Source organism: Anarrhichthys ocellatus, unplaced genomic scaffold, assembly GCF_004355925.1.
Source record: "Anarrhichthys ocellatus isolate YVR2014 unplaced genomic scaffold, GSC_Weel_1.0 scaffold7, whole genome shotgun sequence".
NCBI classification, from domain to species: domain Eukaryota; kingdom Metazoa; phylum Chordata; class Actinopteri; order Perciformes; family Anarhichadidae; genus Anarrhichthys; species Anarrhichthys ocellatus.
The window spans coordinates 9725733-9738640 of NW_022280037.1; the positions used below are offsets into that span (position 1 = coordinate 9725733).

Consider the following 12908-nt stretch of genomic DNA (forward strand, 5'->3'; position numbering starts at 1 on the left):
GAGAGAGAGAGAGAGAGAGAGAGAGAGAGAGAGAGAGAGAGAGAGAGAGTGAGTATGTGTGTGTGTATTTGTTATTTATTCGCAGGAGTGTGACTATTAGCACGAGCATGCATGCTTCCCTATAGTGTGCCTTTGATTGTGTTTACATGCCGATGTTTACTTGCGTGTCGACACGTATGTGTATGTGTGCGTGTGTGTGTGTGCCTGCAAACACAGTGTGTATCTTAATTGGACTCCATTCAAGTGTTTAATTACTCATTAGAGATGCCGCAAAGCAATCCATACACCAGCCCCCCCGCTCCCTCTGCCCTCTGTGACCTCCAACCAACAGAGTCTCAAACGCTTTGACCCAAACTACATGGATTAGTTCACCTCGTCAATCTGGATCAACCTATCAATATGAGATGAAAAATCCCTGAGCCGGGGGGGGGTGAAGCCTGAGCGAGACAGGCAGTTAATAAGCCAGTCAGCCCGTCAGTGTGACACACTTGTTCATGTGAAAGATTAGTAGTCAGTCAGACAGCCACTTTTTTTTTCACCCAGTCAGTTATTCAGGTGGTCAGTTAACAAGCCTGATGGCCGTTTAGCTGGACGGGTCAGTCAGTTACATGATCGTGTTGTCAGTCCGTATATCAATCTGTCAGTCAGACTGTCAATCAAAGATTAAAAACCTAAACCCATCCTTGTAAGTAAGTTGATGTTTTTCTGGAGCATCTTCTAAAGTGATGCTTCACAGTTCTGTAAAATACTAGAAAACAGTTACAGGGAACGGTGCAACGTAGAGAATTACACTGCTCGCTAAAAATAATTCAATCTAATACAACAGTCCTGTAATAAACACTACCTCCATGAAGGTTATAATGTTTAGTGTTTATTTGTCCACCACATTTATATGGATGAGGGTAGGTTAGAAAACAGAACCATCTCTCTGTACAGCTCTCCTCCAAAACAAAACATAAACATCATTAACCATCATGACGGTATAGGATTTATTGTATTAGACTGAATTAATTTCATCTAGATTCAACTGGCAACTAAGTGTATGACAAAATAAAATCCAAACATAAAACAATTGGATAAACTAAAGGGTGGATTATTTTTCTTCACATTTTGAGCTAACAATAGAAGCCTTGCCTTCTTTCTATTGGACCTGGACTGTAGAGCTTTATTGGAGCAGAGTATGAGGCTAAAAGATCATGAATATGTAAGAGAGCCAAACAATGGAGGGTTTAATCTGGCAGCTCTGTCCTTCGAGGGCAAAGTTGTTATCACGGCCAAACGTGGGGTGGATGTCTTGTGGAAACGAATCCACAAAGAATGAAATGAAAAAAAAGTTTTGTGATATAAAATATTTGTGGTCATGTTGATTGACATCCCAAAAGTGTGTCGCAATCTGTAAAAGAAAAAGAAAGTCATTAAAACTGCATCATAGCATCAAAAGAATGCGTGAGTATAGATGGAATGAAAAATAAATCAGTGCGGCTCTTCTCCCTTCTTCAAACATTGACTCTGTGGCTACGTGACATTTCTGCAGGGCACTGACACAAATCCTTTCTTGTCCTCGACAACCCCCCCCCCCCCCCATGTGTTGAGAGATTCCCATTGGTGCACTCGGACACCAGCCATCAACTCCTTAGCGCTTCGCTTTGGGCAAACATTGTCGATACCAATCCAGCTCCACTGCCGTTTACGCCGTCGAAAGGTGCCAAAGCCGGTCCTGCATCGTGGCGAACGCCCCTCAGAAAACAAGGAGAGTGATATCGGCATATCATGCACTCTGTCTGTCAGCTTGTCAGACGCGCCGCGTGTGCCCGAGCTCTCATCTCGTCTGTCTGACTAACTCATCCTGCTTGTCCATCTATCTGTGGCTTTGGCTCTATTCTGTCTCCACTTTTTGAGTGTGTGTGTGTGTGTGTGTGTTTGTGTATGTGTGTGTATGTGTATGTGTATGTGTGTGTCTGTGTGTGTGTGTGTGTGTGTGTGTGTGTGTTCCAGCTACCGCATTACCAAGGTGACAATTACCCTACCGGGGGATCTCCGACAGGTGTTGTTATGTTAATATCAGTGCCGTGGGTCTCTGGTTGTATGTGTCTGTAAGTATGATGGGGAGCATGTTTGTGTCTGACAGTGTGGGCATACGTGTGCATATATATATGTGTGTGTGTGTGTGAATGTGCCAGGGATTGGCACAGGCGGCGGTTAATCCGCGGGGGGTCCATGTTGCCCGTCTTGAAGAAATACATAATAACCTTTCAGATGTGCTGAATGCCACCACGGTGATCTATGGGCGACATTATTCAGAGTGACAGATGTGGAACTCAAAAACAGCACAACTTGAGCTGGGGAGTGTGAGTGTGTGCTCGTTGCTGCGCCGTACGACGTACAGTACGATATTCTTGTGTGTTGTGCTGTGCCTATCTCTTCTTCTTATTATTTATATGCGTGCGTTTACTTTGAAGTGAGGATCAAGAGATAATTTACATAATTAAACATCAGTGTTTATGAACCCCCAGTATTTCCCTGTGTAACGTGGATGTCTCACTGTGTGTGTGTTAACGTGTTACAATGTGCTTAGGTTTAGGGTGTTAATATGGTTACATGTGCCCCAGCACAGTACATTCACTTATATGCATACAAATATATGTATTTGTATGCATATAAGTGAATGTACTGTACGTGTGTCTCGTGCATGCCTTTATAGGAGGAGGTAAAGTATTTACTTTGCCCCACATACCTATAAGCATCGGCAGCAATGCAGCGGGAGACGCAGGCAGAGACGACAGCATGAGAAAGGAAGAGCTCATGCTGAGAGAAAAGCAGCTAAAGAGTCTGAGCAAGAGGAAGGTGTGTGTGTGTTTGTGTGCTTGTTTGTGTGTGTGGAGGAATAATTTTAAACATGCATAAAGAACAAGCCGAAAGCAGAGGGTGGGGAATAGAAAAACACGAATGGGGGTGGGGGGAAGTTAAGACGGAGGAGAGAACAAGGAAGAGAAAACAGAAGGGGAGCCATGAAGACTGAAAAGAGGAGAAAGTAACAATGTCAAAAGATGCTGCTGTGCTCCTGGAAGGAAAGTGGGGAAAAGAAAAGAAAGGAAGAAGAGGAGAGCGAGCAAATGAATCTGAAGCGAGGAGAGATGAAGATTGAGGGAAAGAAAGGAAAGAAAAGGAGCAAAAGACAGAGTGTAGACAGGAGTAGATGAAGACGGAGAGATAGAAACGGAGAGTAATGTGGAGTTAATTGGAGAGACATTAAGAGTGACTGAAGCTGCAGCGCAGCAGACTGAGACAGCAACATAACTTAAACTGAGACTACTTACAGACAAACCTTTCTTCCTGGCAAAAAACAAAATTAGGTGAAATTATGCACATTTCAGATGCTCAATATAAAATTTCACATTTAATAGACTCAATTTTTTCTTTTGTTTGTATGCAGAAGAGAGCAAACAGGATGTTCATTACCGTTAGTAAGAGAGTGATGATAGTCAAGTTTATTTATGCATCACATTTCATATACGACAGCAGTAGACTTAATGCGCTTCGTGATAAACTCAGTGCTGGCAGAAAGTATCACTCATTGTCTGTGACTGCAGAGAGAAGATGGCAACAGAAGTTGAGCTTTAACGTTTGCTTTCAGCTGGATAAGCGAGGATGAATTGGATGTTTAAAAATTGAAAAATCGATCCACATGTGATTTGTCCACTTGTTCTTCTTGACCCTTTTTCCAAGAAACATGGAGCGATGTGGGCAACTCTTTTTCTTTTATTTACTCTCGCTATTGAGATGCTTGCCTTACTTTTCATTTTCATTTAATTGGCGACCTGATCAGCTGTATAGCGTCATGATCGTTGCAGAATGTGAATTCTGTCAGTTGTGTGCTCACACTCGCGCAGGTGCGACCTTGTATGCATGCAACAAATATGCAACAAATCCTCCAAATTAAACACCAAAATACATTTTCTGATCTGACGCTCCTATCCCCTGAACAACTTCATTTGTCTGGGCCAACCAATAAATCAGTTTAATGACGTGACTACACTATGGTTGAGGTTTGGTTAGGTTTAATCACATGAAATGACTTTGTTAGGTCTGAGGAAAGATAATGGTTTTGGAGTGGTTGTGGTTTGGAAATGATTGACGTCATTGAGCTGTCTCCCGTCTTAAAGTGATGTTTTGTTGACCCATCCATCCTTCCACCTCGACCTCCTCCTTCCACAGACTTTGTTGCTCTATAATCACCTGACTACCTCCTTCTCTCCCGTGATAATTACCACAGCCACTTCAGAACTTTGTCACTGGAACATAAACATTTGTTTTTTTGGGGCTCCTGCTGAAACAGCTGATGCTGTCGTTCTTCTTGTAGGTCGGTCTCCGTGCGCGCAGCATAAAAACGTTGCCCCGTAGTGCTACTAAGGGTTAAATATTCCACAGAGTACCTTTAATAATGTATCCAAATGAAATGCCAACAAATGGCACAACAACAACAAAGCATACAAAGAAAGGAGAGAGGTTGTCATAACGTCTTTTTTCTTTTTACATGGTGGTTTGCTCGATCTTGTAGGTAGAAACGTTGCATCATTAAATTTCTCTGGACCTTTTCTTTGAAGTGTCGTTTGAACCAAAAACAAGATGGTGCACGGAAAGCATTTTTGGTTGACTGACGTCCTGCGCCAAGAGCGAAATTAAAAAAATATATATATTTCAGGTCACAGCGTGACTGAAACTCTTGCTAATGCCCGCATCAGCAAGAGTGATGGATGGAGAAAAAGAGAAAGTTGTGGATGGAGAGAAGGGGTGACATAGTGAGCGTCCTTTGATGTTTGCTGGTTGATCCGGCCTGCTGTTTAGGACGCAGGCAGGTATAGTAAACATCCGAGGCTTCTCCAAGCAGCTTTGATCACAGCCATGCTGAGAGTTTATGTTGATGAGTCAGTGATGCCAGAATACTGAGATGTGGCCACATCACACAGACAAACACACACACACACACACACACACACACACTTTTTACTGTAAGTGTATCTACAGGACATAAACACACATCCCGTCACACACTAAGACATAAGCTTTCATTCTTCTATTTAATCTTTCATTTAAACTTTTAAACTCCTGAATTTCTATTTTCTTTTCATCCTGACGTGTACGCACAATACCATAAATCCCTTTTACACCCTTTTTTTTTTCTTTTTTTCTTTTTTACTGATTGTGGTCCAAGCCTCTGAATGAACCTTTTACATCCATTTGCGAGCGAGCAGCCAAAATCCGAATCCTCCAGCTGCATCTGGCTAACCTCACCAGACAATTCAATTGCACTGAAAGAGTGAGGAGAATCTGTGAGACATCAGGGGATTAGGAACGAAGCAAACCATCATATCATATTGCACAGGTTTACACTCTGACGATATTAAAAAGAAATGCTGCGGAACAGAAAACTGAAAAAAACACCGTGTACAGAACATCATGCCCTTCAACAACAATCTGTTTTATGGGCATATTTTAAGATTATGTCTTTTTCATGAAGACACGGCTGAAGATCTATCTTCTTATCATCCTTCAAACTAATTATCAAGTTTTCTTCCTTTTGGTAGTGTTACGTTTCAAAATGATATTGACTGTTAATATGCCAGAAGTACAAAAAGCTATCTATCTCTGGAAATAAAAGATAATCAAGTTTTATCACCCGGAAAATAAGAAGTGTGTGCACTATTTCTTGTCTGACGATCAGACTTTACAAAGAATGTGTAAAAGGATTAGTGAAACTTTTTATCATTTTGCGCTGTACTTTGTTGTAAGATACCTTAAAGCCCACTGTATTGGCTTAAGTTTTGGAGATATTTTTGTTCGTCAGCCTGAGAATGTGCGGGTGTAAAGCAACACATACACAATGTCCTCCGGTTGGATTGATTGAGCATTGAACATTGTCTATTTTGATCCTGCAGTAAAACCCGGGGTCACCAAAGCCAGAAAGCCGGCTGTAATCGTTATTTTATGTATCAAATGATAATGTGGAATGCGAGGTGCTGCACTTGAAGTGACGAACCGACAGAGAATCACCACCTGAATCTGCAGCTGCCGGCAGCTTTACGGAGCTTTACAGTGAGTTTCAGCTGGTTGTCTAGCCCTCCGAATGTTTGGGTTCACTCTCGCAGCAGGCAGCTGAAAAACCTCTAAAACCCCTCTGTACACTATACCTGCTCAGCACCAAACAATAAACAGGCAGCCAAAGAGACAGATATTTCCCTCAAGAGTTGATGAAGACCAAGAAAAAAGGAGCACAAAGAGAACGAATATTACATTCATCAGGTGGACAGAGACACAACTCCACATTAATGCCGTTGCTCCTTAATTGCTGCAACTGTTGAAGCTTAAAGTACCTTCAGTGTACCATTCAATGGTGTTATTAAACTTTTATTGCTGGTTAAATTTGATTTGAGTGAAAAAAAAAGGGTCAGTTTAAAAACTATATTCTCCCCTGATGGTATGTAGTCCTGCAGATAGTCCTGTGAGACGTGTTTCTGAGTCTTCTGCTGCCGTCTTCAATATGGTGAAGGCGAATGGAATTCACAGCATTGAAAAAAGACTTAATAACTCAACAGCAATGTCAGTGTTTCCGCTCTGGATACTCCACAGAGTAGCAGTGTCTACACTGTGAACCGTTTTCATTGGAAGTACTTTCTACATTAGCAATAGTCCCTATGGCAACTGTTGACAAGTGTGTGACACAAATGAGATTCCATTCGCTTCCACTGTATTTGGGAGGAGACATAAGTCTCAAATGTGTGTTTATTTTATTAATTTTTTGGGGGGGGTGAACTGAAACTTTAAGACTAGGAAGTTATGATGCTCTACATGTTAACGTGAGAGCAAGGAAATCATCAGATTGTCTTAACACCAGCCTGAAAAGCTGCGTTGCACCTCTGACCCCACCCATCAGTGTGCTCCGTTGTACCTGTAGCTACACTTGACTGTGATGTCACGGTGAACTGACACACCCTGGAGTACACTGCCACATCGCTGCAAAAATAAGACTTTCCGGAGGTGTTAAGGTACTCTTTAATAGCAACCTCATAATCATAAACATTCATGAAGTTTGATTAATGTCAGTTTTTATTAGTGTCATGGCGGCTTCGTGCAGATCACTTCAAATAAAGTGTGACAGAATATCAGTAATGTCTCAAACAGGTGCGATAGGGTTTAATCATTTGCAAACTGTGATCACCAATATGCAGATTGAAAGAAATACACACCGATACCTACACTAGCGACACACACACACACACACACACACACACACATCATGCACATAAGCTCCATGAGGAAGAAGTGGGCTGTAAGTGTGAGAGCATTCCTGTGTCTTTTTGGCCAGCGCAGTGTGTGTGTTTAATTCCTAATGACACGCAGCCTGAGAGCAGGGGATGCAGGGACACACTCATCCACACTTAACTGCTCACCAACATGTACTGTTTAACAGCTCGGTGGCACACACCTGCACACACACATACTTGCACACACAGCTTCTTCATGCCTGGCTGTATTAGGAATGCAGACAGTGTCACAGGAGCAGGGCAGGGCGCTGAGTGGCTTAATACAACCTAATGTATCCTGGCACATTAGCCCTTTCTTGGATTGAGCATCCTCACTCATCGGGACCCACTTTACCAGGCTACCATTTAACCGACCACACACACACATACTTGCGTCCATTCAAGCATACACACGCACATACAGTGTATGCCCAAAGTACTAATGCTCTGATGGGAGTCATCCATAAATGTATCAGTGCACAATCAATAGGCAAAGCACATTTGAGTCAGATGGAAAACCACAGTTGTACAAATTGAAATGAAAGACAAAAAAACCTCCTCCTCCATCTGCTCTTCCTCCAGCTGGCCTCCTCCTCCTCCTCTTCTGCTCTTTCTTTCCTCCTCCCTTTTTTCTTCTTTCCGTCTTGTTTTACTCTCACTTCGTGCAATCTCATTATCCCTCTCCGTCCCCCTCCTCTCTCTGTCTTTCTCTTTCTTTTGTCCTCTTTCCACACGTATCGCCATTACTCCCCTACCTTTTCTCTCTCTCTCTCTCTCTCTCTGTCTCCCTCCTTCTCTTCTTTCCTCTTAGCTGTTATATTCTCATTCTGTGCATCTCTCCCTCTGTTTCTCTCTCTGCCTTTCCCCTTTAGTTGTTAATCAGAGCTGATTGGGAGCAGAGAGAGCTGAGAGGAGCTCCCTAGTGGATCAATGCCTCTAAATGATCTGTTCAAGGATCTCTTTAGAACCTGCAAAACTCACTCTGATAGGGCACCGAAGCATGAAGGCGCTCATTTCACATCTAACTCACTTCCTGATTTGCCCTCTGGGAGAGAGATAGGACTGCCGTTATAGGGATAATTTGTCCCAAAGCTTAATATCCCGCTAACCAACAGTGCTTAGACCAAAATGTCTTCATTCCAGGCAATCAATTACTGCCAAGGTGAGGGGGGGAAAATGATGAATTTGTTTAAAAAGCTGTCTGTGTTTGTGTGCGCGCCATCTGAGACGTTGAGATTGCCCGACAAACTGGCTTTGTTTATGCTCGTTTGATCGAAGACGTTTTCCTGCTTCTCAAATTTACTGAGCGTCGAGAAAACAAGATTTGATAATGTGCAGTAGCTGAATTTAAAATATGTATTTGAGGGGGTACATCTGAAATTAAATTGATTGTAGCCGTGGTGAGCAGTGATGTTAATGACGAGCACCAGAAGAAGAAGCGTCCGCTACAGACACGTGCACGTGCCCACAAAGAGACAACACTACAATATCCCACTAAAGGATGCTGAACAGCATTCAAAATGTGAGATGGTTTACTGAAGATTGGCTCGATGTGGAACTTGTATTTCAAATGAGTGTGGGTTGGTAAAGATGCAAAAACAAAACGATTATCAAGTCATTCTCTTGGGACATATTATTTATGAAGTGCTAGTAAATAAAACATCTGAAATATCAAATATTTAAAAACTGTATTGTATTTTCTCACAGTAAAGTGCTGATATGAAAGCAAAGTTATTCATGAAACAAAGTTATGTATTTTAAGACAACGGTTAAACAAATACTATTTAGAGTACTGATTCAGCAACAGATGATAAATATTGATTGATCCGTTTCAGCTTCATAACTTTTGCTAATAGATACCATTCATTTAAAGTGAAGCTCTCATATTGTGGATTTTCCAGCGGAGTAATCTAAAACTGTTTTACAAAGATAAATTGTGTGATACTTTTATTTATATTTTTCTTATTGTCAACAAAATGCATGTAGATACCAAAACAACAATGAATTGATTTTTCTCACAAATATTGTCGGTGTAGCCGAAAGGCAGATGTAAAAGTAGCATATTCCTTTGTGCCCTGTTGTCCAAAGATGATTAAAAACGTATCTAAGTCTTCATAACCATAAACCTGGGCACTCACTAAATGCAAATATGGATTCGTTTTTAAAGTTTAGTTTCTTTAGAACAAATGTGAGAGCCGCGGACAAGACCGGGAAGTCGTGAAGTTTGGAGAAACACACCATTTTTTTTTTTTTTTGTGTGTTTCAAGGGAACTTGTTGACAATAACAAAAATATACAATATCGGCGGCTTTATCCTTTAAGAGAGACTGTTTCACTCCAGTGACTTCCAGATTGTAAACAGAAGTTCAGTTGCCATATGAGCAACGTTGGCATCAAAACATAAACATAAATAGAGCCTGTATAATGTAGGGGGGAAAATGCAGCCATATGTTTTTAATGTACTCCGACTGCCTTGCAGAGAGTGTTGAAGCACCATCTTGTACTTCCGTATGCTATCTGGTATTATTTACGAACTCTTTGACTCAGTGCCAGGAGAAGGAATATAGCATGGGCAAATACAGCAAAGTAATCCCCTTTACAATGTGCCTATACACTGATATTTCTTCTTCGGTAACCTCTGGCCTACTTCAGTTCATCACGCCACCTTCAGTGATCCGCATGTGTACGGAACTAAGTGGGCTTTCACCAGCGACTCTATACACTGCTTCGGGCGGTGGGATAATAATGTGTGCTCTCTACCATCGCATGACCCACTTCTCTTGAGAAGGCTCATTCAAGCACTCGGACTGGAAAAAAAGAACATATTCCAAACATGCTAATAACTCCCATGAAGCATTGCTTGGAAAGCTTTATTAGAATAACATTGGTAACTATGCAGGCTTTTGGGGAAACCCGAGGGATTATTATTGATTTTCTTTGGCCTCCTCTTGTTTATTAAATAGTTGCAAACACCCTTCAGGATATTTTTTTGCTACAAACTACCACATGACTCAGGTGGTTTCAAGGCCCCCTCTATCAGAAAGCGTGTGTTGAAGTGTCCTTGAGCAACGCGTGGCACCTCTGAGGGTTGCTGTTCTGTAGCTCACTCGACCTTGGATCTTCCTGTGGAGATGTACGGACAGAAAAATCCCAACAGCGATCATACAATTTCATATAATTACAGTGCACAGCATGAGTGAACTAAGTGGACACTCACCTCAGTTTCCTTTATGCTGTGCAATCATACAGAAACTTAATATAGGTAGTAAATATTCATGGTATTGTAGAAGATTAGGTTTTTTTTCTCAAAATAGATGTCTCACTCTATCTCATTTCTCCTCTGTAAACTATTCCTGAAGCCTCCTCACCCCTGCACGCTGATTCTGTGCGTCTTTTCCGGAGCCTGTTTGTGATTCTTTTTATTCATGAAGAAATTCTAATTTCGTTGTTTCCTTTGTGTCTTGCAGGTTCTGGCACGGGGAGTACCGGGTGGCAGTGAACATTAATGACTATCTGGACATCTACTGTCCTTACTACGAGGGTCCTCCGTCCCACGGGCGCATGGAGCGCTACATCCTGTTCATGGTCAACCACGAGGGCTACACCTCCTGCCAGCACAGGATGCGCGGCTTCAAGCGCTGGGAGTGCAACCGTCCCAGCGGTCCTGACGGACCCCTGCGCTTCTCAGAGAAGTTCCAGCTCTTCACTCCCTTCTCCCTGGGCTTTGAGTTCAGGCCCGGACACGAGTACTACTACATCTGTGGGTTATCAGCAGTGTGTGTTTCTGTGTGTGAGGTTGTGTGTGTGCAGGCAAACAGTATTTGTCCGTTTGTCGTGTGCATGCGAGCGCGCGCGCCTCTGTTTGCGTGTTAGTTGTTCAATATGCATTTGTAAACGATATCTAAATATGCAATCAACAGAAGCTGATTGAGAGAGTTCTCAAACATCGCCCACGATGTCGCACGCACACCCACAGGAGTGCATAAATACACCTTCCATCTCTCACTCGCTCCCCCTACTCTTTCTCTCTCACTCTCTTTATTTCTCGATGTGTCTGTCTGCTTCTGTCGAGATCATAAGTGGTGTGCTCAGCAAAGTGGTAAAAATGTCACCAGGCGTATTTTGTAATCATTTTTATATTAGCTGTATTGATTTTCTCCTCACTCCAACAAGTGATGTATTAGCATCATAGATGGGCATTATCCCCTGAGACTGTTTTCTGAACAGAGTATAAAAAGGTATCATTCCCTCATCAGGCATGGGACAAATAGTAGCTTCACATTACCCTTAAACATTGTTTTCAGCTGCTAGGTGGGCCAGATTGGTAGGAGAGATTTACCGCATCCTGACTGTTTAGTGCAAGACCAGTCGGTAATCACAGAAAAGCACATTAAATTGACTTTCAAAAGCTTTGCTGTCAGTGGCCAAACTTTCTGCAGCTGCACAGACAAGTGCCGCTTTTCTCTGTGCGGAGGCTGCGAGAGCTGCTCGGCTTGTGACAAAACATTTGACTGTTTGAAACCACCGACCAGATGGGAGAATATGTTGAAAGAAGAAGAAGACGGTCATAATTCACACGATCACAAGAGGTCACACGTCAGGAGAATGTATGCACAGGTTGTCGTAACTTTTTGAACAAACAATTTATTCTGTTGTTTGTCTGGCAAGGACGGTCTCGAGCTGCCATGTGTGAAATGACTTTACAAAAAGTAATCCTTTTGTAATTATTCATTTCTCTTGTAACTTGATGACTTTGCTTTATAACCAATTGGCAAAGTTATCTCACTAGATCTCTAAGCTCTCTAAACGTCATACCAAACCTGAACTGTCATTCTATCAGAATTTGTCACGGAGACGAATGATTCTGCAGCAGCATTTCTGCCTCGATGCAGCCCAGCACAGGTCTCTTTATTAGCTCGCTGTGTTGCCGCTGCACAGCTGACCTTAACCTTTTCAGCGGGAGATGATGCATTCTCACCATGACCCATAATGGGATGAGGTTCCTCTGCCATCAGTTTCAGGTCGCCATGCAGCTGCGACATATTTTTTGATTTAGTTTATTGGCCTTGGACAGAGATTCTGACCTTACAGGGATATTCTCATTCACACAACGGGCGGAGCGATCAGCCAAGGCAAAAAAAAAAAACACTCCGTGATAGATATTGGCAGGTTTTAATTCAATGCGTTGTAGCATTACTGTGTTCGGATTGTATTTCTAATGCGGTAACACGATTTTGTGACATAGTGCAATCACTGAGAACCAATGTGCTGCACTACTGAATTAAAAGATAATGAGATTAAAGTAATGTGTTTCCTCCCACACTATTTGTTTTTAGAGTAAGTTTTAATAATGAGCACTAAGTATCTGCAAATATTTCTTTGCCCCAGTCTGTTGTCCACACTGTCACAAAGACACAGCAGGCGAGAGTCAGAGAGCTAAGGCGGCGAAGATAACAGCCACCCGATGTCCTACTGCACTTTTCCCAGTCGGCACACGCACCCTCACACTCACACACACACACACACACACACACACACACGCACACCAATCTCGTAGAGTACACATTCCCCTCAAGGGTCCCAGAAACACAATAGTATAGTCAGCAAC

General features: G+C 42.4%; 1 protein-coding gene across 2 annotated transcripts in view; it reads left to right on the top strand.

The window, feature by feature from the left end:
* The window catches only part of efna2a (ephrin-A2a), a 71332-nt gene that overhangs the window by 51208 nt on the left and 7216 nt on the right, over window positions 1-12908 (top strand). For both annotated transcript variants that reach the window (XM_031847055.1, XM_031847057.1), the window contains exon 2: window positions 10768-11060. In XM_031847055.1, coding sequence (XP_031702915.1) covers window positions 10768-11060 — 293 coding nt within the window. The remainder of the gene's footprint in view (window positions 1-10767; window positions 11061-12908) is intronic.